The following is a 23,455-nucleotide window of genomic DNA, read 5'->3' as shown; positions in this document are numbered from 1 at the left end:
ATGGCATATATTTTGATTAATATGATTAGCAAAATAAGATGACGAAATCTTTTTACTAAGTTTACATATTATTTATTAGTACATTCATGATTGTATTCATTGGCATGATATAATTACTACAGCAATATGTACACTGTTTGATAGCTGAATTTTTTAAAAGTAGGTATTTTAATTTTATAAATATAATTTCAAGATATTTTTAAAAGTTGTGCAGCCAGATTACAGTGTATGGACAAACTTTTAAACATCAATAGATAAAAAATAAGGCACATTGTTCATCCTTATTTGAGTCAGTCTGTGTATACCACACTGTACTTAATTCAGTTTGACCTTTATTTTAAAACAATGAAGTGCACCATTTAATCCAAACCAACATTTTAAAACTTATGTTCTGAAGATCACAACATTTTAAAACTTATGTTCTGAAGATCACATTCCTTGTTTTTACTTTATGGGATTTTGTTACGGCTATTTCAATCCTTTAATAATTAAATTTGATTGTTAAAAATCACAATAAAATTACCACTACACTTCATTTGTATTTAAAAGTAAATAAAGTCTACAACTATTAACATTAGAAACTACACATTATACTTACTACAAGATTAAAATAGTTTTAAAAATAAAAATAGCATTTAAAGAAAATGATATGTTACATAGTTACAAAAGAGTGCTATCTACAATATCACAGATTTTTATTTTGTTTTTTGTTCTTACTATAGTACAACAAAACACTGTCTCATAACTTAAATGTAAAGGCTAAGCAATAAAGATGAGTAAAATCACTACCAGTTTTATATCTCATTATGTAATAAAAATGTAATTCTGACTTTGATAATTCAATATCTACACCTCACCAACACACTTATATTTTTTACATTTTAAAATCTTACTATTAAGCTGGCATTAACAAACACAGAATTATCTTCTTCTTTCAAATTCTTTGTGGATCCACTCAGAGTCTTCATAAAAATGTGGCTCGCCTAGTTTCAATGCTGTTCTTTTGTAGAAATAATAATAAAACACAGCAGCTGGAGAAGAAAGCAGAGAAATTTCGACATTACTAAATAGACATTAATGCACAGGTAACAATATGCACTTCCAATCACATAATTTCTTTATAAAATTACACAAGATGAGACTTACCTATCCTTTGGAAAGCAAAAAGAACATGATAGCCACTGTTACCCCAAATGTAGTAGTTTACATTGGACCAACGCAAATTCTGTAAGATAAATATTTCTGATTATAGTATAAGATAAAGTTAATATCTTTAAAGTTAAACTGTGTTTGTTGTTTTTAATTATTTCCTAACATTAAGTATTTAAGAAAATCAAGTAAACACACATTCTTTTTCATTCTCATATTAATTCTTCAAGCAAACACACACACAAATACTCACCATCGTCCATACATGAAGAGCAACACAAAGTGCAAAGTAAATAAAGGTAACTGTGATTGGTACTTTGAATTTTGACACTAGAATGTTCACAAGTCCAGCTTGGAAAATGAAGGTAGAAAAGAACAGCAAAAATATGACAATTACTGCAAAAATCAGACAGAAGTCTTGAATTCTGAAAAGAATAAAAAAAGTTTTAAATATAAGAGTGTAGAAGGATCATACATAAATTTTACAACACCAAAATAGGACATTTTTACCCGTCACATTACATAAATATTTCATGGACTACCTCAGTGTAGTGGTGTAGAGTACAAATTACAAAGGCTGGATGGGGAAGACAGAAGTTAGGACAGAGAGGATGTTGACATCCCTATGGGAATGTCCACCACTGTCATCAGGAAATTTTTAAAATGTAATTAAACATTATAAAAATAAAAGATAAAATTACTACAAACTTACAGAGATTTAAAAAATAAAAAAAGAAGTATGTCACTTACACATATAACACTAAGAGTATAACATTCTGAAATCGTAATAACTCTGTGAATGAATTCATAAAAATGTCTATCAGAAGAAGAAGATACTGCAGCAATAATATAGGTCTGTATCTTCCCACAAGCATCATTTTCAGTCCGTGCTGATTCTTTCACTGAGGCTACAACATCAACTAAATAGAAAAATGTGTATATTAGTGTATAGGCCTATAGATCTAATACATAACTATAAAATTTCAGAGTAAAGGTATAAAATGTACACAAAAATTTGGAAACGTAGATTATATCATTGTAGAAACAGCTGACATTTTAGATTTTGTTTAGAAGAATCAGAGTTTAACATATAGGCCAATGGTTACTCATAACACTGCTATTAAAACTAGCCTGCAACTTTGTGTGTTGTGGTGAAAATTAAAAACTTTGTAAGTTTGAAAAAGGGGAAATATTAACCCAATTATTACTAATTATTAATCAAGATGCTACATTATAATAACATACAGAGTCAAGTACACTATATAAATATGTGATTATAGCTATGGGGTAGTCCATAATTGACGTCACACTCGTAGGGGGGAGGGGGGGTCCGTAATTTTGTGAGTGTGTGATGAGGGGAAGGGGGGGTTCAGATGGTGCGACGTCACACTTGTGCATTATAAAAAAGTAATGTTAGAAAACAAATTTTAGACGTTATTTTGCGTTTTAGAAAACTGTTTTAATAAATTGTAATAGGAATGGATTAAAATACTCTATTTTGACAGAGTTCAGACAAGATTTTGGAAAAATATCGATGTTTAAAAAAAATTCAACTGCGATTTTGAGGGGGGTTGTAGGCTGAGGTGTGATGTCATTTTATGGGGGGGTCTGGCTTTTTGTGACGATGTGTGATGGAGGGGAGGGGGTAAAAAATCATCAAAAAAGCGTGACATCATTTATGGATGACCCCTATACAATGAGTATACTGCACTCAATACTCAATGCCAATGAGTGGCTACTCTCACCATGTGACAATGACCCTGTGCCTGTAGTGTGTAGTTTGAAATCTGAATATAGTTCAATATAGTAGGCCTATGTTCAAATTAACTATAAAACTAGATCTATATACTTAAGCCTACAGTGAAACAGTCATTATATGATCAATGCCGCAAGTGCTAAGTTTGCTGAGCCTCTGCTAGCGGTTGCTGCTTCACGCGAATCACGGATTTGATTATCACACTCACAGTGCTGAGTGCCAGATTCTAAGATTTTTACAAATATTAGGCTTATATTAAAAACCAGACGGAAAATTAGTCTAGTAGAGATCCAATTGTTTCAAATGGAAATGAAAATGCGGACACTTGGGTCCTAAAAGTTTCACATTATTCATTTGGTCAAACAGAAATTTGCTTTAATGTTCGTATAACAAGTAGCTTCCTGTCGCCATAATGTTTACTATCGTTACATGATTTGAAATCTCGCGTCGGACGATGCTTTAGTAGATCTAGATTCTAGATCTAGTTCCTAATATAATGAACCCATTAAAATCAATGTAATTATTATTTTCTATATCGTTGTTTTGATTTTAAGGTCTATTTAGATAATAATTAGATTTTAATCTATAAATTCAAATCAAAGAAACAGCTTTAAAATATTATTTTGCTTGTATTTTGTATTTTGCACAAATATGCCATGTTGGCAAAATTAAATTAAAATGTATAAGGGAGGCCTATCTTTTTTTAATTTTAGTGTAAGCTTGTTGTGGATGGATTATATTTTCTAAACAAAAAAAAACAAACTGCTAAAAACATATTATAGAAATTTCCTTTTGCAAATCTTATCAAAGCGTTAAAATATTACGTTTCTATTATGGGGTCGTCCATAAATGACGTCACATTCGTCGGGGGGGGGGCCGTAATTTTGTGACTATGTGTGATAAAGGGGATGGGGGGGGGGGGGGGTCAGATGGTGTGACGTCACACTTGTGCAATATAAAAAAGCAATGTTAGAAAACGAATTTCAGCCGTTATTTCGCGTTTTAGAAAACTGAATTAATAAATTGTAATTAGAATTTATTAAAATACTCTATGTTGACAGAGTTCAGACAAGATTTTGGAAAAAATATCGTGTTTTAAGAAAAATTCAACTGCAATTTTGAGGGGGGGGGGGGGGGTGTAGTCTGAGTTGTGACGTTATTTTAGGGGGGGGGGTCTGGCTTTTTGTGACGATGTGTGACGGAGGGGAGGGGAAGGTAAAAATTGTCCAAAAAGCGTGACATCATTTATGGCAATGCACCTTTATAATGAATATAATGTTGTGTAGTAAATATAATATGTAGGCCTACTAAAGTACAATCAGACCTACAGCTGGTACTAAATAAATTGCAAAATGAAAAATTCGGCCACTTCGGTTTTGGTGAAGTATTAATGCCATTTAAATAGGCTCTGCTGAAATTTCATTAGATCTAGACCTATTAAATGTTTATCTGGCAACCCTTATCCCGCGTAAACAAGCGCGAAGTGCCCTATACAATTTGTTAATATAATACCGGTATAATGCATTTATTATAACATACATTAATCTACCTTAGAAATTCGATAAAAGCAACCATTAAGTAGTACAACATGCCTTATTATAAACTAGATCTATGTAATTTCAAGCCATTCTAGATCTTTTAGACCCCCATAGACTGTCTACACTTCTACACTACTGTACTGGAATCTGATGACTAGACTAGAAAATAAAAAAATATGACTGCAACAGTAGAATCAAGATGTCTAGAGTTAGTTAGAGTAGGCCAGTAGGCCCTTCCTAGAGAAGGCTGCATACTGCCTCAGTCTCCTTACTAACTACACACTAGTACTAGATCTAGTACACACTCTTATAAGTCTAATTATTACTAATTAGGCCTAACTCCAATCAAGTCTTAAGTCTAATCCCACAGATCTAGATCTGTAAAGTCTAGACTCTAGTTAAGAGTTTACTCAGTTTAGTTTAGTTTTTTAGACTAATTAATTAATAATTATTAATAGATCTATTCTATAGGCCTACTATATAAAATTTAAATTATCCATGCCTAATATTGCCTAACTTCAAGTAACTTCCAAGCATCATAAACTGCAATGAATAAAAAAAACAGGCCCTAATAATAAATAGGCCTCAGTCAACTAAGTGTTATATCTTTCTCTTTCGACTCTAGATCTAGATCTATAAGTCTAAGGACCAACACAACCTTGTTAAAAACTTATTAGGCCTATTTTATAATTTTAATTTAGGCCTAATTTATTTAAAACAACTTTAAACAACCAATTTACTCAGAGCTGTAAGCAAAAAAAGTCTGCAGAGCTTGCAGCGGACACCAGACTGCTACTTGAAACTTGTCCTAATTAGTAATTTCACCAATTAGCAAAATCTTTGCTTTGCTCATCAGTGCTTTTTTTAGCCTGAAATTGGCTCTCTCCTTCCCACCCTTAATTAAGTAATTAGAGTTATTTTTTAAGGCTAAAGGATTTTTTAAAACCAGTAGTATTCCAAATACAAAAAATACATTGATCATTAATATATAATATGTATCATCATAGTATTAGTTCTTGTCTTTATGTCTGTTCAAATATTTAGATTTTAGACCTTTGTTAACTAGATCCAGACTAAATAAACTTGATCTGTATTCTAGTTGAACATAGGCCTGGATCTAGATTTTAATAAGTTAAAATTATTATGATAACAATATTCTTGGTTTTAACAAGCTTTAAGAAACCTATTATGTCCTTACATGAAATTGATAAGGATAGTCTAATTAATAATAATGGTAGACTTGTTGCATCTTAATGAACTTGACAATTGCATTTGATAATATATGTGCTTTGTATTACATAATATAGAGAGGGGGGAGGTCAGTAATAATTCTATATTTATTTCTCTTTTAGATCACATGCTTGATAGACAGTTAAAATGAGTGAATTCACTATTCACCATCATGTCAGTGAGCTCATAACACTTTTAGGGTAAGCTATTTAATTGTTTTTTTGGTCTCTCTTTTTTGATTGTTTCGGGTATAGGTTTAATTTACTTTTTACTCATTGATCACAATAACTTATTTTTGCTGTGTGATTTCCACTTTCATGTATTTCACTACATGTTTTACCATTGCAGGGTGAGGTCATCAGATCCTATTGGAGAAGAAGTCTACACTGAAAAACTGCTAAAAAGTAGAACACCTTACGTTACAACCCAGGTAACACAAATTTTTAATGGCTTCTGATTTTGTAAACTCAGGTAGAGCACAGCTATTTTTATATTGATTTTTTTTTTAAACTCCAGGTTTCCTCAAGCCAAGCTAAGAAAAAAATAGCAGAATCTTCTAACACACCAATTGAGTTTTTGGCTAAATATGATGAACTGAAAGGAAAAAAGTAAGTAACGGATGTTAAGTTCCCATTTTAGTTACATTCATTTTACTGTTCTTATTCTTTTGATTTCCTAAACAAAAATGTAAATTTGAAAATTTGTTAACATTATTTAACGCTTCAAAAACCTGTTAGAGTAAAATTATCTTCACTGTTTTTCAGTGTAAGGGACCTAGATCCTTTGGTTTATCTTTTGTCCAAGCTTTGTGAAGAAAAAGAGGTAAGAGAATGCTCAAATTACAGATGGCAATCTTATCTTTATTAGTTTTCTTAATAAATTTTTACAAGTAATGTGAAGGTTGCCTTCTAATAATTTTTTCATGTGTTAAAAATTAATTTAAAAAAAATTAATAAATAGAATTTAAATGATAATGTATGTTTATAAACTATGACAATGTTACTTTCTACAATCCTAGACCAAACAGTTTCTGTCTAAGAATGCGCATGAAAAGGCGGAGCAAGAAGGGATGACATTGATGCCACACAGTAAGGTCACAGGTCAATTGCCAACTGCTGGAACTAAAATGACAGAAGAAGAACTATCAGAGGTACATTTAAAATAGTTTCAACTGAATTACAATCAAAGATAGTTTCAAAAATATATCTTAAGAAATGGAAACGTAATGTTAAACTTTGTTTCCATGCAGATAAAAGATATATTGTTAAAGCAAGCAAAAGTTGTTGAGAATCCATCTTCAGATTTCTTAACTAAGGTCATGAGGGATAAACAAATCACCAGAAAAGGTGAGATAATATTATCGTTGAAGTTAAAGTTTGTGAACGATTATTGCTGAGCAAATTGTAACCATTGACTTATCATTTCAGTCAACATTCCTCAACAGCCAGACTGGTTATTTAAACGGCCCTACCTTACTCTAGATTTTATGACTATTGGAGACTCTACTGCAAATGAAGTAAGTATTACACATAAGGTAAACTGCTATTTTAATTAATGTGTAATCAACAACCTATTGTTGAAATGTAAAGAAAAATAATTGTGCATATGTAAAATACTTATACAGAATTTTTAAAACAAAGTATTGTTTTGTATTATGAGATATATACATGAAAATCTTCGGAAGGATTAAGATTTTCATTGGGTTGGTTACACCTCTTAACTGACTATTGATTTCTAATAGGTCCCTAATTCTAATAACCTAATCAGTTCTATTAAGTTTATGCACATTTGCATTGGCTAAAATATATGGTTGTGTTTATTTATGGTAATTTTGTATTAATATTACAGAACATAGTAGCTTTGGGAACAATGCCAACACATTATCAGGAGCAAGCTGTTTTGGATGATCTTCTGTTGTTGATGAGGGTAAAAAATATAGATTGCTTTTCTATAGAAAGATTAAAATCTATTTAAGCTTTATCATTCCTCTGTAATTCATTTGCTACATCTCAATTACTATTTTAGGGTATTGATGGTAAATATGTCATTCCAAGACCCCTGGCTGAAAGTTACGCTCCCAGAGAGTTTCTTATTGATCAAAGTTTAGGTAAAGTTGATTGTAATATACTCTTGTTTATTTATTTTTTTGTCAAGAAAAGTAAATTTTGATAATAAAAAAAGGTCTTATATTGCTTTTATACATTTGTAGTGTTTAAAAATTGTAATTTCATTTTATGATAGCTCTGAAAATAGTTTTTTTTGACTTTTTGAATCATGGTTAATCTGATTTTGTTTAAAATTTCAGATGCTTCAGTTCAAGAGCTTGTAAAGAGAATTTTGCCTCTTTGTTCAAACTACTCAACTGTTGTAATGTTTATCAAAGGTTTGAATTTATTTCTGTTTAAAACCCAATTATAATACTCAAGTTATGTATTGAATTATATATTTTATACTGTTTGTGAAAGATAAAAAAAAGTTTCTCTTTTTTTATTTTATCAGAAAAATCCTCTTTTGAATATGGTCTTGTAAATCATGCACTTAGTCAGGCTATGGAGACGCTTATTAAGGTTTGCATAATTTAAGTTAATTGTATTTCAGTTTTTAAAAAAAATACTTTTTGTTTTTAATTTCAACCATGTTCAAAAAATGAGATATTTTTTAAAATGTTGAATGTTATTGTTTACAGGATTACTTGGTTTTGGTAGCACAACTTGAGCAGCAAATGAAATTGGTAAATTTTAAAAATTTAACTTTTATTTTGATTAAGATGTAATTGAAAATTTCATTTTTTTAAAATACTTTAATAAAAACTATCCTTATTATAGTTGTTATTGATGAAATCTGTTATAAATTAGTCTAAGGTTTAAAAAGTTTCCAAACTTCTTAGGGCCAGTTGACACTACAGAAATTGTGTTTTTATCTTCAACCTACCATGAGAATACTTGAGATTCTTGCATCTATTGCAAACTCCATCAATCGGGTAATTATAATATTTCTAAAGTAGTAGGGATTTGTTAAATCAAGATTGCATAAATATATATATATTTATATGTTAATACATTTGATTGCATATGAACTATTTTTTAATAGAAATAATTTTTAAAATTATTTCAATGTCAGAGTAGATTTTCATCTATAATTAGCTAACGATCTTTTACCACAAATAATTGACATGTCGCATACCATCTTGTACCAATGTTACATTACAGGGCAAGTGTATTGGTGGTGCTGTTTTGAGTTTGCTGCATGAAAAAACTGCTTCAATGATTGGGTAAAGCAGATTGAAAACTTTATTAAAATTCACATTTACATTAATAAATGGCTGCAGGGATCAGTAGTGAGTACTGCTTGATGTGTGTTACATACATTATAATTTCTATATGAATATTTTCAGAGATGGCAAGAGCTCAGAGCTATGTCTCTATTTAACCCAGACAGTGAGTATAATGTTCATTTTTTTAATCAATAAATGAAAACTGCTTTTAAAATGACAAAAAGTTTACATTAATGTTTATCATTTTTTTGTTAACATATCAATAAAGAAAAAAATATATGTAATTGATACTTTGTCTATTCAGGCATGTGTACCTTACATGGAAATAGTAGAGAAATGGATCTATAGAGGTATAATCCTTGACCCATATTCAGAGGTAGGTTGTGTCTTTTGTTTAATTCTCCTAATGTTTTACTATATAATGTTAAATGCAGTTTCCTACCAATGTATTTTTAGCTATTTAATTCTTCAGGATTCTTATTGAAACTAACCTTAGTAAAACAAAATGTAATGCGGCTACATAAACATTAAAAAAATATAGAGTGCACTGTTTATTAAATATTGTATGAAGTTGATATAATAACATGATTTTATCTAAAAAGCATAATTTAATCCACAGTGCACTTGATTTTATTTGTCTTGTATAGAATTTTTAGCTAGTAAGTTTTTGATGAGTAGCTGTTTTTCCATTTTCAGTTCCTTGTAGAAGAAAACCAGACCATAAACAAAGAGAAACTTCAAGAAGATTACAATGATGCATATCCTTAATCTTATAGTCATTTTAATGAAATAAAATAGTTTTTCGACATAGTTAATATTTTTGTAATTTATTGACATTAATTATGAAAATATTTTATACTTCCAACAAACATAAGTAAAATTAACATGCTGCTTAACTATTTCTTTACCTGCTTTTAAGATTTTCTCATTGTGATTAAGTCTAGTGATGTTTTCCTTAACTGGTTCACCTATTGGGAGAAACACTACTCAGTGTTTCAGGAGAGAATTCCAGTGTTTTTAGAGCAGGTTGCAGACAAAATTCTCAACACAGGGAAATATCTAAATGTTGTCAGACAATGTGGTTAGTATAAACTTAATTTGGACATTATGGTATAGTTTTACTAACAACAACTTTTACATGACCTGTTATTACAAAAATTTTCATTTTTTTTTAAAGTCACAATTTAAAATAATTAATTTTTTTTTTTAAATAAGGTCGAGATGTGAAGTGTCCTTTTGCTGAAGAATTAGTGTATACAGTAAAGGAAAGAAGATACTACGATCAAATAGAACGGGCCTATAGCTATGCAAGTCGCTTGTTACTGACACTTCTTTTGGAGGAAAAAGAGCTGATGGCTAGGCTAAAGTATGATTTTTCAATATTTGTTATCCATTAATTTTTCCATCAGTATTTAATTCTAGATTAGTGTTCACTTTGCATATAAGAATTATTAATATACTACTTTTAAATGAATCTCTTTTATTGGTTTTCTATTTTTATAAAAATAGGTCAATAAAGCATTACTTCCTGCTGGATAAAGGTGATTTCATCGTACAGTTTATGGACATGACAGAGGTTGAGATGAACCTTAACATTGATGATATCCTACCTTCTAGACTGGAATCACTGTTAGAGCTGGCTCTTAGAACTAGCACTGCTAATGTTGACACTTTTAAAGATGACCTAAGGTCAGTTAGCTTAGAACTAGCACTGCTAATGTACACACTTTTAAAGATGGCCTAAGGTCAGTTATCTTAGAACTAGCACTGCTAATGTACACACTTTTAAAGATGGCCTAAGGTCAGTTATCTTAGAAGTAGCACTGCTAATGTAGACACTTTTAAAGATGACCTAAGGTCAGTTAGCTTAGAACTAGCACTGCTAATGTAGACACTTTTAAAGATGACCTAAGGTCAGTTATCTTAGAACTAGCACTGCTAATGTAGACACTTTTAAAGATGACCTAAGGTCAGTTAGCTTAAACATAGAAATGCTAATGTAAATACTTGTAAAGATTATCTCTGGTAATTATTTCACACAAGCTATTCTTTAAATTTTTTAATAATGTTAATTATTGCATTAAGTGATTTCAAAAATGTTTTTTTTTTCACCTTTTATTTCAGAGTTGACCTGCTCCCATTTGATTTAACAACACAACTTTTACAGATTTTAGCTATAGACTCTAAGACAGAAAAAGGTTTGTTTTATACTCTTCTGGTTTTATCAATGTTTTAAGTGTATTGTTTTTAAAAAGTGAGGTTACCAAAGATTATGAAATTATTTTTGTGTTGATCCAAGATCTGGATCATCACTGATACATGATTTTTATGTTTAGCATGGATACAGAAAATGTTTTCTTAAACCTACTTTTCTGTTTATCCTACTGTTTCATTTCTTTAAAATCTAGTCATCAATAAAAAATAGTTAAAGATTTAATTCAAAAAAATTGTTTTTACTTTCAGAATATCGTAGAGATCCAACTGAAATTCACTTATCTGGAATAGAGTCCTTTTCTTTTGATTATGTAGTGAAATGGCCAATGTCACTTGTTTTAAGTAGAAAAGTAAGACCATGTTGTTTTTTTTTTTTTAATTTATTTGAAATTTCTTTAAAATATTTAGCAGATAATATACAGGTTTTTACTTACGAATAATTATTTTTCTTACAGGCACTTACAAGATATCAAATTCTTTTTAGACACCTTTTTTACTGTAAACACGTGGAGAGACAGCTTTGCAAGTAAGTGTTATTTTAATCAATGTTCAATGAGGCAATAATAATAAAATAAAGCCATTGACAAAAATAAATAAAAATATTTAAAAAATGTTTAAGTATTCAAGTATTAATGCATGTAAATACTTTTAATAATGTAAACAATCATTTATGATTTTCTTTTCATGCAGTGTATGGATAGGAAACAAGCAGACAAAGTTGTACACCATCAGCAGGTCACATTGTTATTCTTCCGCCTTTGCCTTGAGGCAGCGCATGCTAAATTTTATTCAGAATTTTGAGTACTACATGATGTTTGAAGTCATTGAACCAAACTGGCACACATTTCAGCAAAACATGTCTAAAGTAAGTTATAATCATGTCCTTGAATGTTGCGTTGCATGAAGTTATATTTTGATATCATGGCATAATTTTTTGCTTGTACAAGTGAACTAATTTTTCAAAAACTTGGCTACTAATTTTAAAAAAAGACCAAATCATACTAAAGCTTGTTTGTCTAGTGTCTATGAACCCGTTTCATTTTTCATGCTAAACCAGCATTAATTTAAAAATAAACTTTAATAATTTGCTATGATGGTTCTGCCATTTTAAGAACCAAAAAAAAACCTGTAATTGTGCCCTCAGGTATCTAATGTTGATGATGTTCTGGCTTTACATGGAGACTTCCTGGACTCATGCCTCAAAGACTGTATGTTGACATCTACAGAATTGTTGAGAATAGTTCATAAACTACAAGTTGTTTGTATTCTGTTTTCAAACTACCTCCAGGTAATTGTTTTAGAATTATCAGTTAACATATTTTACCAATCCATTTATTAATCTATTTATTTTTCATTCTTGATGGAGTTTTATTTTAAAATCTATTTTGATCTAAAAAGTGTATCAGATTGAAAGTTTTAAAGTGTGTTTACAGCATCTAAAGCTAATTATGAACTTTGTCTTGTTAGAGAGTTAGCCAAACTATAACTGTAGAGAGTGAAATGGAAAGACTTCGTGACAGCTCACTGCAGTCTTCCAAAAGCAATCGAGAGAGGAAGGAAGATTTCCAGATGAAAAAAACTGCAGCAAAGGTATGTTTTTTATTTGTAGTGAGAATGTTTCCAGTGATTGAATTGTTTTTTTTTTTAATTAATTAATTAATTTACTTTTGAGACAAGGTTACATTAATATTTTGATATTTTATTCTTTTTTAAAAATTGGGAAGTTGTTTCATTAAGGCTTATTTACTTTTTGGTATCAAGAAGCTCATCAAATCCTATAACAACTTGTGTAATCCAAATCTGTGCACAAAATAGTGAAGAAAAATTGTAATAACTGATTTGTTTGTTTTTTTGTAGATTGTATCTGAACATATTGACAAAGTGTTGGCAGATGCAAGTTTTGAGGAGGCCATCTTAGGATTTGACAAAGACTTTTCTAGACTGCTTCTAGAGTTATTAGATAAAATAATGGATGAAAATAATAAAACATATGAGCACAAACTTTTCAACATTATTTACAGGTAAGAAGTGTGTGAAAACTTTGTTTTTACTACAATATATGTTAGTTCAGTATATATAAACAAACTTTTTTTTAAATTAATTAAAAAGAGGTTTAATAGTTGAGATTGTGACACAATAACTTGCAATTAATTTTACATTGTTACTGATTCTTATTTTTCATGTAACATTTTTTTCTAGGCTTGATTTCAATGGATTTTACACAGAGAAATTGGAAGCAATGTCTGCAGAGAGAGCTCTAAAAGATCACTCTTTTATTTCTGAATCAAGTGCTCATTCAAGTGGTAAGTGTTATGTGCTCACACAGAACTTATAAACTTTATCTTAATGCCTCGTCATGTTAAAAAAAATGTTTACTGATGTACTAAATCATTTTTCTAATAAATTTAAAACAGAAACACCAATTTATGTACTTGGTTGTGAAAGTTATTCTGATAATAAATTATGTTATTATTTTGTTCATTCCAGCTTCTAGTGGGTCTTTACCAACCTCTTTCACTACCCAACATCCTGAGGGAGCAAGGTATGTTCCAGGACAATACAAAGGAAGGAAAGGTTCAGTACCAGGTTCAGAGAAATAAAGATGTTAGTTTGGTTGGACACTGCAGAGGTGGATGGCAGGAGAGCATCAAGACAATCTGTGATATGGCTTGCCTTTATTTTAACTTCATTGTTTGTTATGAATCTCTATTCAGTCTGACTTGCTTAAAGTCAGTGACAGCTTGTGCCTATTTGTCAGTGCAAGATTTTTTAAAAATATGTAAACATTGTTTTTAACTATACTATAAATAAATATTTGTTTGACAAAAATGTGTTTATATTTGTTTATAGTTAGTTTTAGTATGATCAGTGGTGCATCTTTTCCGGAATATTTGGGATTCAAGAATCAATATTTTTTCCCTTTCCGGATTCGCAAGATTTGATTTGCCTATTGATATGTGGTTTGTAAATTTTCGGTGCTGTTGCACCTCAATCCATTTTGGTGGATGGTGTATTTGGTGTCATCCCCCTCCCACCCCTTTTTGTTGAGTGGCGTCAACTTAAATTGATCCACCTAGAAAAAGCGTTGAGGGGCCTTATTCAAACAGTAATTATATCAAGTGGAAAATTTCGTGTCAACCCCTATCTTAGAAGTCAATTCAGTTATTACAATTCTCAACAAAAGCTTTTTCCTCAGGCAAATATTACAATGTTTAATTGGTGTCACAACCCCCCCCCCCCCCCCCCTCCTTAATAGCTTTAAACTGTGCACAGATAATACTAACGATGTTTATCTAGAGTAGGTAATGATTCAAAACATTCATAAAAACGAATTAATAGTTTAATTTTATAATTTTATTAATCCGAATACTGAACATCTTTCTAAAATTGTATGGCATTCATATATTTCATTAAGAAACAAAAAAATCTTTAAATACACTACAATAACACAATGAGTTTAATAAATATATTACTTAAAATAAATATATATATATATCACAAAAGAGTTGACAATCTTCATTATTGTATTTATAATTTACACAAATGTATTGATACACAATTACATAAACCAATGAGTAAATAAAATAACTGCACTCAAAGTAACTTATTGCTTAATACTTGTATGGTTCTAATATTGAAATTTATAATATAAATTAATACTTTGAATACTAGCACATTTGCTGCCAATTCAATAACAGTATTTATTATCCAGGGACAATTATAGTTGCCATCAAAATTATGAAATCATAAATATTAGTATCACATAAATCTTTTTTATAACTATAACAATATACATTAATCAGAGCTACAAGGTTTGTACAACTGATTCTATTTCATAGAGGTGGTTTTTAAAATTGTCACAACAACTAAAATATGCTAGATTTGCTTTTTTTACTTAATATTCAATAGTTATTATATACAGTTAACTTTTTTTTTCATTATCTTTTAGGGTTTAATTTCAAAATTTTAGCACACAAATAAAGATTGTAGTTTTCTCTTTTAGTAAGGTCTAATAGTTGCTGCTAGACCACGTAGGGCCCATCTTGATGACGGCACACCCTCTCTTCTCACATCCATCTCAAGGACAACTTCCTGTCTAGTCAGGCGTGAGTGGTAGACTGGGCACTGGTAGGTTTCTGATGCACGAGTGCTGTCCAGCAATGCAGGCTTGTCATTGATTGGCCAGCATGTGATGTGGACAACAGGAAGTGCTGCACAGCCAGAGCGGGGAGGTAAATCTTGCAGCTCCCCAGTTGTCTTCTCCCAGGCACAGCCCCACAGATAGATTCCCCACACAAACATGCCTTCTTGTGGTGGGTCTCTTAGCTGCAGGGTACAGAAGTATTTCATATCTTAAGGCTAATATAGAATAATATAATTTAAACAAACTGTTATGGTATTTGTAGAGTTTTCAACTAAGCAATAGAAATCAAATTCAGAAAAATTTGAAAAAGCTTTCTCATTCGTAAACAATTCTTTGTTTTATCAAAATACCCCAAAACCAAAGAAAACATTACAGTTTTAAATTTAAACTAGAACTACACACTATCGTTTGAAAGAAAAAATACACCTTTACTAAAGCTTTATATATTTTTTGTTACATTCACTGTCTGAATTGAATGTCTGAACAACCCTTTGGCAAAGATATACATACATGATCTTTGTCCCTTGAAGTCACTTCTGTTTGGAATGTGAAAAGCTCAAAGTTTCCTAGTTTGTCATTGCCGAAGTTTCTAATACTGTCTTGTTTCATTAGTGAGAGCAAGCCCCTGGGGTTAAAGAAAGCACCAAGCCAGTAGGCTGGCATCTTGTCACGACCCTGTAGCACAACAAAGTGAAAAGCAATTAATTTTTAAGTATGGCCTATAACTTTTGTCAAGTCCGCAAAATTTTATTTTTACTAAAGGACAGCTAGTTTTTTAATTAAAGAGTTGCTCTGTGAACTAATAAAATATTTAAAATGCAAGCTTTATGAAACTTTTATAATATAAATTAAAAAGACAATATTCTTCATACCAGTGACAAGATTTTCTCAAAGTGGTAACATCTGTTTTGTAGTTCCACAAGCCACTGGCCCATACCGTATGTCAGAGGCGGGGCAGAGTAACCTGACATCCTACACCAGGCTTCTGGAATTCTCAGGTGATAGATGTCATCTGCCACTTCTAAGGTGTACTGAGACATTTGGTCACCCAGGACATCACTCTCTGATGCATTTTTAATGGTCTGGTGGATTGGTTGGAAGACAGTTCTCAACATTAATTGCATTTTTTTTTACAAAATTTGACTAAAAGAATACTATTGTTATTGAGAATCACAATACCTGCAAACTGGACCTAATCTCATTTAGAAGCTTGTACATAATCTCAATTTCTTTCATGATGAAGTTGTTGAATGTGGTAAATCCTCCAACTTTTTTCACCTTCTCTATGATATACTCCTATTTAAGGAAATAAGTTGATATTTGTTCAAAAATAGGAGTGATAACACAACAATTGGTAAGACTAGTAAGTTATTAGAGTTACTGTTATAGATTAAACCTCCTGAGTAGATGGCATTTCAAAATTTGTGTAGGTTTGAGAGCTGGTATTACTGGTATGTTAAGTATATATTTGCATACCTTGTTGTAGGCCTTGGGAACTTTTTGTAGCATGGTGTGACATATCTCCCATAATTCCATGTCTTTCCTCAACTTGTAGGTAGCATAACTGGCAGTACTAAACACACCCTGGTCAACAACTAGTGGGTTGTTACTCTGGCTGCTGATATTGGCCAAAGCTGGACCTATTCGATTTAACAATATCTTCAATTAAAGTATACAATATTATATTCAATTATATAAACTGCATTTCATTAGTCTGAAGACTAAAAATATTAACTAGTGGGTTTAAAGATAGATACTTAGATTGGCCATTATTTTTTTTTTAAAATACAAAATACATAAATATAATATAATTTTGAGATAAATCTACTAATGTGGTTTATTTATTCACCAATAATTTTTTTTAAATTTGCGATATTGTTTTTAACAATGAAAAATTCACAAATTGTTTCTCTTTAACAGGGCGCAGGACTTTTATTATTAAGAATCATCTTAATCTTTAAACCATATTGGCAGCTGTAAGGATGTGAGGGCATTCTAAAATCAAGATAATTATTCTTTATATCACCATACTACACTCAATAAAAAACATACTTTTCAGCAATGCTTTTTCTTTATAAAAAAAGGATTTTTATAAAACATGTAAGAGTAATAACACTTATTATATAATTGTTATTAAGCGTGCATAAACTCACATCAGACACTTTTTAGAGATTTTAATATAAACCTCATTTTTTAAATTGAATTTTACTTTTTTAAATGAACACTCACAAAATCTGCTTTTTGGTGCAAATTAGTTAATAAAGCACTCAAAAATGTGAATGCATAATTCAGTTTGTTGTGTAATGATTGTTTTTAAATTGTGTAAAGAAGAGTCACTTTAATTCTGGTAATGAAATAAAAATGAAGCAGAAAATAGTTATCTCATTTTTAAAGTTAAGCCTTGTTTTAACAATTCAGAAATCTTGGAAAACATTAAATTTTGCAACTCAAAAATTGTGAAATTAATTCAAACAGTTATCACATGAATGTCCAAACTTTTAATATCTCAGCACTTAAAACCAAAATTCACCTGTTTGTAACACAAATTCTTTATTATTCTCAACTACCGTTTTAGAGGTAGGTAAACGTGCTATAGAAAATGTAAATTAAAATTAACAGCAATTGAGAAAGCCTACAATAAGCAGAAGATTCCATAGCTCTTTTATGTTAGTCTAAATACTTTTTCTTTTTTAAATAAAATAATTATAAAATAAAAACCTACATTTCTAACAAACTTTAAAAGTAAAACTGCACACATTAAGAAAATGAATTTAAAAAGTAGAAATTTGGAATAAATAATTCATTGATGAATTTTGGATAAAAATAGTAAAATAAAACACTTCCATTAATTCTTACCTGAGAAAGGTGTTGGTGGTCTAGGAAACAGTTTATGTGACAAAGTTGGAGTAGCAGGCATTGAGTCAAATATTTTATTTAGCCTAGTAAAAATGTACTGGTCATCACCCAGTAGAGTCTGAAATTTTCAGAAAAAGGCAGTGACTCAGAGGAATAAATGCTTGATTAAACATGTAATTTTTGTTTAAAATTTCTTTTTTTAAAAATGTAATCTAGATACAAAAATATTTTAAGTTGTGGGCTATTATTTGCTGACCTCAATATTAGGATGTAGGTGACAAGCTTCTGGAACTTCAAGGAAATGTTGAGTGATTCCATCCATGGATTGGATTAAAGTGTTGAGACGGACATTGGGGTTGAAGAAAGCGGCTGGTGCTTTGTACTTCACTGTTTGTAAACAAAATTTTGATAATTTAGTTCCACGCTTCACCTCCTACTAATTTTTTATTAATGTTTATTTTAAATAATGTAAAATTCAGAATAAATGAGGTCTATTAAAGTACTATGATATTGTATAAAATTTTAAAATTCTTTTGTTTGAACTTACATCTTGCAACTTCAAAATCTTTTTTAACAGCATTAGGTGTACACCAGTACTCAACTAGTGCACTCAAGCTTTGCTGGTCAAATGCATCTGTTATGTGAGTTCCATAGATTATCTAAAACATGAGAACATAACATGATTTTCAAATATGATGATAAATAGCTAACTTAAAAATATTTGGGAATATATAAAATTAAAAAACTGTTACAGCAAATATTTTTTTAACAATTAAAGTTAAAACTATTTTCAGATATAAAGCATATAAGCACACAACAAACCTCAGATAACATAAATCTGATTCCCGTCCATGATGTTGTTCGAGGAGCCATGGACCCATCTGCCGCCATTGTGAATAATAAATCACGAAATTCACCAACAGTAAAGTTGACAGCTTCCTGCACAGAGGAACATTACAATAATTAAGTGGAGGATTTTGGAAGCTACAAACATAGGAGCAAATTTAAATGAAAATAATGTCCACAAAGTATTTACAATAGATAACCGCAGAGACTTATTAAGTTTTTAATATTAAGTCTTGAACAGGCCAAACGTAATAAAATAAATTTCCAAAAATATTTTGGGAAAAAATAAACAAATAAAATATCAGTACCTGAAGTTCACGGAATCCAATGTTAGAAAATTCATGAGGCAAGTTCCATCCACCAGAACCAAATCTGGTCCTCAAGTGAATGGCAGCATGAACATAGCACAAGTTGTGCAACATTGCCGGCCAATCTGGCCTGCTGGACTGTCTTAAAATATCTGGCTCCATCCATGTCATATTGCGAATTAGACAATCTTTCATTACCTAATTTTATTGAAATAGTTTTGTATAATTGAAGCATTCACTTTAAGTAAAGTAACATACTAGTATGATTGCATAATTATAGAGGCATCTTGTTTATTTAAGTAAAGTATTTATAAACAAAACTAGAATTATTAAAATTCACTTTAAGACAATTTAAAATAAAAGAATATTCAAATTTTGACAAACATTAAAATGATGAGTTCCTCTCACCTTTGGTGAATCAATATAAACCCTGATTGTGTTCTGTAAGAGTCTGACTGGTATGTTGGAAGAGCTGACATGGGAGGAAATCCAAAGTCTAAAGTTGGGATCACACTGTTGGATGCTCTCATTCAGTATTGACTCTAGTGAGCTCAGTAGTCGAGGGCAGTTATGAGCATTGTGTAGAAGAATCCACATGCCCTATGATTAGCATTCAATTATCATTATGAAAATAATTAGAGATGAATTTTACAATTGCTTTAAATAATTAAAAATTACTTTTGTGTCCATTTAATTTGATTTGTTTCCATTTTATTTGATAACAAGTTTAATTATCAACTAAGCTAAGTAGGCTGTTGTCTCATTCAAGCTGTGCTTTTTTGGGAAATATTTTCGTGCTCTGGTGTCAATTAGTTTATGAAAATATTTTAGAATGCAGGAGCATTTAATTTTCTTTTTATGAAACATACAATGTTTTGGGGACAAACATAAATTATTTTATATACAATAAAATAAATAACTCTTAATTTATCATATGCTCCTATATAGACAGTATTGCAGAAGAGGGAGGGAAAGTGTAATACGCCCTAATGTTATTTATACTTTTTTTAGCTAAATGTATAAAGTTATAACTACAAAACATGCTTAAATTTGATTTTGGCTTACCTTTGGCTGAAGGAGCATAACTTACCTCAGTCATTCCTTTAAGAATATGTTTCTTAACAACCTTCTCATCTGAGGTGCTGTTGTCTGTGAGCATGAGTGACTGGAACCGGAGCTGTTTCTTGCTGGCAAACTCCTGAAAGGTTTTTGTGGTCAGCTCTGATTCAGTGCTAAACAAGATCAGGATGGGTAGATTTGGTGTGCTCTGTCTTACAACGGTGGGCAGGTCTATGGAGATGTCTGCATTGTACCTTGGAAAGAAATTTTTTTTTTAAAAGGTTAAGTACCATGTTGTTTTATATCAGTTCAGTTTAATATAGACTAAACTAATAAAATTTGTGCAGTATGAGTAAGTTGTCTTAAATAAAATATAAACAAATCATTTAAGCACTTGAATGTTTATCAGTATAACAAAAAAACTGATAATAATCTCACAAATTAAGGACAACTAAAAGTTCGATAATGTTTTGACCCAAGGTCTTCATCAGTACATTAAAGTGTGGTTAGATACAAAGCAAAAGATAAATCAGTGACAAAATCTTTTATTTGTCTTGACACTTCTTGACTAAAGAATATACAAATGAAAAATTCATCAAAGCCTTACTTTTTGCCAAGAACACAGCTAACGAAGTAGGAACTGGCTTGCAGCAAACGATCATTCCTTACAGCCCTGACAATACACAGCCTCTGTATGGCTTTGAGCACGTCATCCATTTTGTCTGGGAGTGGAACATTTTCAGGCTGTTCACTCTCACATAAGTTTCTCCACTGAGTTTCCCTCCCATCCTTAGGCATTCTGTCAAACATGTCCCTGAACCACTCAAAATGATTTGCTAAAACCTGAGGAGGTAAGGACAGCAGCTTTTAAATTAAAAAGAAAATATTTAAACACAAGTAAATAGTTAATAAATAATATAATTTTATTTTTATCTTTTCCTAAAACAAATTTTTGCAAAATTTTTGGTCATATTTTAATTTTGATCAAATAAAATATTCACATAAATTAAAATGTAGCCTACTTGTAAGTTGTGAAACTGCTCATCCGCCATCCAATCAAAAGGTTTCTTGGACTGCATGACATGCGGATCAGGTGTGGCATTGGTTGCTATGGCTGACATTACTACAGAGCTGAAGTTAGGGGAGATAACATATTCCCTCTCACCAGGATTTAAGTTACCAAGAGAATCCTCAACCTAAATTTGGGAATATAATTGAATAAGTCTAAACATATGTATTCATTTTCTTTCAAATACTCAGTTTTATTTTTATTTCTCAATTTATTTTTAGTTAACTAAATAATTTTCTAATTTTAAATTCACCATAACCCAATGATTGCTATATACTATATATAGTGAGCCTAGACTACCCAGAATGTACCTCAATGGCAAGAAGAAGAGCATAAACTTGTCTGTCTCTCTCTAATATTCCTCTGGCAGTTGTTGAAAAAGCACTGTAAGTTAATCTGTCAATAACAGCTTTCATTGCAGATCTGAAAATCATACACACTTTTTAATGGCCGAAAAGTGGATTAAAAATATGTATCAAAATTGAGACAAATTATTAGGTTTGTGTCAATATGATAGATTTAAACAGTATTTCTGTATGTGGGTTCTTTATCATTAAAAATTGTGAATCTTACTACTAAAAATATTAGACCACTTTCTTTCTTAAATGTAAATGTATATTATTTTAAAATCTGTTAGTTTTTTTTGTGTGTTATTTTACTAGTAGACAGTCATGATATTTCTTTAATTGATTAGTTTTAGATAAATTAAAAACAAGCCCAGAATTTGTTTTATTTTACCTTACAGGTTTTACAACATTTCTTTGATACATTCAGTTTTAGTTTTTAAAATGAAAAACTAAAGATGTAATAATTTTGCTATACCTTTCAGAATGTGCTATAGCAGCTAGGTAGAGTGATAAAAACTGCTTAAAAGAAGTCTGGTAAAGTATGTTTATGTCTCTCAAATATTGCGTAGTGTCAAAGCACACAGCTGCCCTTTGAGCTATAGCTCTGAAACCTTCTCTGGCTTTTAAAATGGAATCTTCACCAGCTTGAACACGAGCTTGACTAAAAAAAAAGATATATTTTGGTTTTTTATCAAAAGGAATATAAATGTATAAAAGTATAAAAACTTAAGTCCAAAATATTTTTAAACTATAATATTTACAATGCTATTACTAAGTGTAAATAAATAAATAAATAGATAAATAAATAAATAAATAAATAAATTATTTATTTATCTATTTATTTATTTATTTACACATTTACTGTCTACATAATCAAATTCAAAAGTAACCTTTCTAGTGTTTCTTCATATTGTTTCTTCAGTTCTGCAATTTTCTTGGTGGCCTGTAGATCATTCATCAGCCTAACATCACAAGAAAGTTGCTCTTTCATTTGCTCTTCAAGTCTTTGAATTGTTCCAAGGTTTTCTTGTTTTTCCTAGCAAAAAAAATGTGTTTTTAAGCCAGCAGTTTTGTTGCAATTTTAAATATTTTGTTACTGCTCATATATATGATTTGTGTATTGCATCTTTCTGTTGGACTGTTTTTCCCATAACTGTATTATCCATTAGCACCCCTCCCTTTTTAAAAACATCTATAAGTATGTCCATAATCACCATTACTTTTTTTTTAGAAGTAATGATTCATCTAAATTATAAAAGGAAATAAAATTTGAAAAAATGGTTAATATCCTAACCATTATACATTTGCATCAAAATAAAAATAATAATATTAAATAAGACCAGATATAAACAAATACAATAATTTATGTGAAATATTAATTTTAAAATGATTTTTTTTGGGTTTAAATTTTTAAAAATTTAAAAAGGATTTACCTCTCTCAGAGCAGTTTGTTCATTTTCCAGCCTTGATTTTTCCTGTTTCATAAAAGCATCCAACAACTCCTCCTCAACATCAGCTCGTGACTGCTGGTAGAAGGTGACAGCTGTGCAAGCTGCAAGGTGCAGTGGGCAGGTGTGGGGTTCACTTGTTGTGTGTAGAAACAAGCGGAATCTTGGGTCACATTCTACCTCATGGTCAGTTACCTGAAAAAGGGGAGGGAATATT

The 23,455-nt window shown here is 30.5% G+C and overlaps 3 protein-coding genes across 8 annotated transcripts in view; 1 reads left to right on the top strand and 2 right to left on the bottom strand.

The window, feature by feature from the left end:
• Positions 1-55: 55 nt before the first annotated feature.
• LOC131948892 (transmembrane protein 138) lies at positions 56-3,441 on the bottom strand. Of its 4 annotated transcripts, none has more exons than XM_059310609.1 (5): positions 3,251-3,441; positions 1,900-2,069; positions 1,403-1,574; positions 1,147-1,225; positions 56-1,031 (listed from the first exon to the last, which is right to left on the bottom strand). In XM_059310609.1, the coding sequence occupies exons 2-5, from the start codon at positions 2,025-2,027 to the stop codon at positions 922-924; spliced, it is 489 nt and encodes a 162-aa protein (XP_059166592.1). In that variant the 5' UTR covers positions 2,028-2,069; positions 3,251-3,441; the 3' UTR covers positions 56-921. The 4 variants fall into 4 exon arrangements, with proteins under 4 accessions (XP_059166592.1, XP_059166591.1, XP_059166590.1 ...); XM_059310608.1 differs by having other exon boundaries at positions 2,999-3,440; XM_059310607.1 differs by having other exon boundaries at positions 3,009-3,439.
• On the top strand, positions 3,367-13,976 carry LOC131948891 (gamma-tubulin complex component 2). 3 transcript variants are annotated; one of them, XM_059310605.1, is made up of 30 exons: positions 3,367-3,421; positions 5,796-5,873; positions 6,022-6,103; positions 6,190-6,281; positions 6,438-6,495; positions 6,692-6,823; positions 6,923-7,019; positions 7,101-7,189; positions 7,522-7,599; positions 7,699-7,780; positions 7,979-8,056; positions 8,173-8,240; positions 8,360-8,404; positions 8,561-8,653; positions 8,883-8,944; positions 9,068-9,110; positions 9,252-9,323; positions 9,626-9,705; positions 9,916-10,028; positions 10,163-10,313; positions 10,457-10,636; positions 11,072-11,145; positions 11,411-11,511; positions 11,617-11,687; positions 11,852-12,026; positions 12,306-12,449; positions 12,629-12,751; positions 13,019-13,182; positions 13,361-13,464; positions 13,649-13,976. In XM_059310605.1, the coding sequence occupies exons 2-30, from the start codon at positions 5,821-5,823 to the stop codon at positions 13,759-13,761; spliced, it is 2,817 nt and encodes a 938-aa protein (XP_059166588.1). In that variant the 5' UTR covers positions 3,367-3,421; positions 5,796-5,820; the 3' UTR covers positions 13,762-13,976. The 3 variants fall into 3 exon arrangements, with proteins under 3 accessions (XP_059166588.1, XP_059166589.1, XP_059166586.1); XM_059310606.1 differs by lacking the exon at positions 3,367-3,421 and adding an exon at positions 4,360-4,419 and having other exon boundaries at positions 9,644-9,705; XM_059310603.1 differs by lacking the exon at positions 3,367-3,421 and adding an exon at positions 4,360-4,419.
• A 554-nt stretch (positions 13,977-14,530) lies between these two features.
• LOC131948888 (dynein axonemal heavy chain 8-like) overlaps positions 14,531-23,455 on the bottom strand; it is a 38,360-nt gene continuing 29,435 nt past the window's right edge. The window contains exons 61-79 of the mRNA XM_059310600.1: positions 23,224-23,433; positions 22,681-22,826; positions 22,266-22,451; positions 21,755-21,866; positions 21,397-21,570; positions 20,982-21,217; positions 20,406-20,628; positions 19,724-19,915; positions 19,316-19,513; positions 18,984-19,100; positions 18,709-18,820; positions 18,418-18,548; positions 18,162-18,279; positions 17,836-17,895; positions 16,782-16,945; positions 16,485-16,601; positions 16,178-16,387; positions 15,816-15,980; positions 14,531-15,487 (exon numbers count right to left, since the gene is read on the bottom strand). Of these exons, the coding sequence (XP_059166583.1) occupies positions 15,161-15,487; positions 15,816-15,980; positions 16,178-16,387; positions 16,485-16,601; positions 16,782-16,945; positions 17,836-17,895; positions 18,162-18,279; positions 18,418-18,548; positions 18,709-18,820; positions 18,984-19,100; positions 19,316-19,513; positions 19,724-19,915; positions 20,406-20,628; positions 20,982-21,217; positions 21,397-21,570; positions 21,755-21,866; positions 22,266-22,451; positions 22,681-22,826; positions 23,224-23,433 (3,198 nt within the window). The 3' untranslated portion in view covers positions 14,531-15,160. The remainder of the gene's footprint in view (positions 15,488-15,815; positions 15,981-16,177; positions 16,388-16,484; positions 16,602-16,781; positions 16,946-17,835; positions 17,896-18,161; positions 18,280-18,417; positions 18,549-18,708; positions 18,821-18,983; positions 19,101-19,315; positions 19,514-19,723; positions 19,916-20,405; positions 20,629-20,981; positions 21,218-21,396; positions 21,571-21,754; positions 21,867-22,265; positions 22,452-22,680; positions 22,827-23,223; positions 23,434-23,455) is intronic.

The sequence above is a fragment of the Physella acuta genome, unplaced genomic scaffold (assembly GCF_028476545.2).
Source record: "Physella acuta isolate Inbredline_101_S28 unplaced genomic scaffold, ASM2847654v3 ptg000664l, whole genome shotgun sequence".
Classification (NCBI taxonomy): Eukaryota; Metazoa; Mollusca; class Gastropoda; family Physidae; genus Physella; species Physella acuta.
This window is presented reverse-complemented; position numbering and strand designations above follow the sequence as displayed.

Excerpts from the sequence above, each read along its gene's own strand:
- LOC131948892 (XM_059310609.1), bottom strand. The coding sequence starts at position 2,027 with ATGATGCTTGTGGGAAGATACAGACCTATATTATTGCTGCAGTATCTT. Across the intron at positions 1,226-1,402 it reads CTCTTCATGTATGGACGATG|AATTTGCGTTGGTCCAATGT; the intron begins GTGAGTATTTGT and ends TTTATCTTACAG. Across the intron at positions 1,032-1,146 it reads TTTTGCTTTCCAAAGGATAG|CTGCTGTGTTTTATTATTAT; the intron begins GTAAGTCTCATC and ends TTTCTTCTCCAG.
- LOC131948891 (XM_059310605.1), top strand. The coding sequence starts at position 5,821 with ATGAGTGAATTCACTATTCACCATCATGTCAGTGAGCTCATAACACTT. Across the intron at positions 7,020-7,100 it reads TAAACAAATCACCAGAAAAG|TCAACATTCCTCAACAGCCA; the intron begins GTGAGATAATAT and ends TTATCATTTCAG. Across the intron at positions 8,945-9,067 it reads AAAACTGCTTCAATGATTGG|AGATGGCAAGAGCTCAGAGC; the intron begins GTAAAGCAGATT and ends GAATATTTTCAG.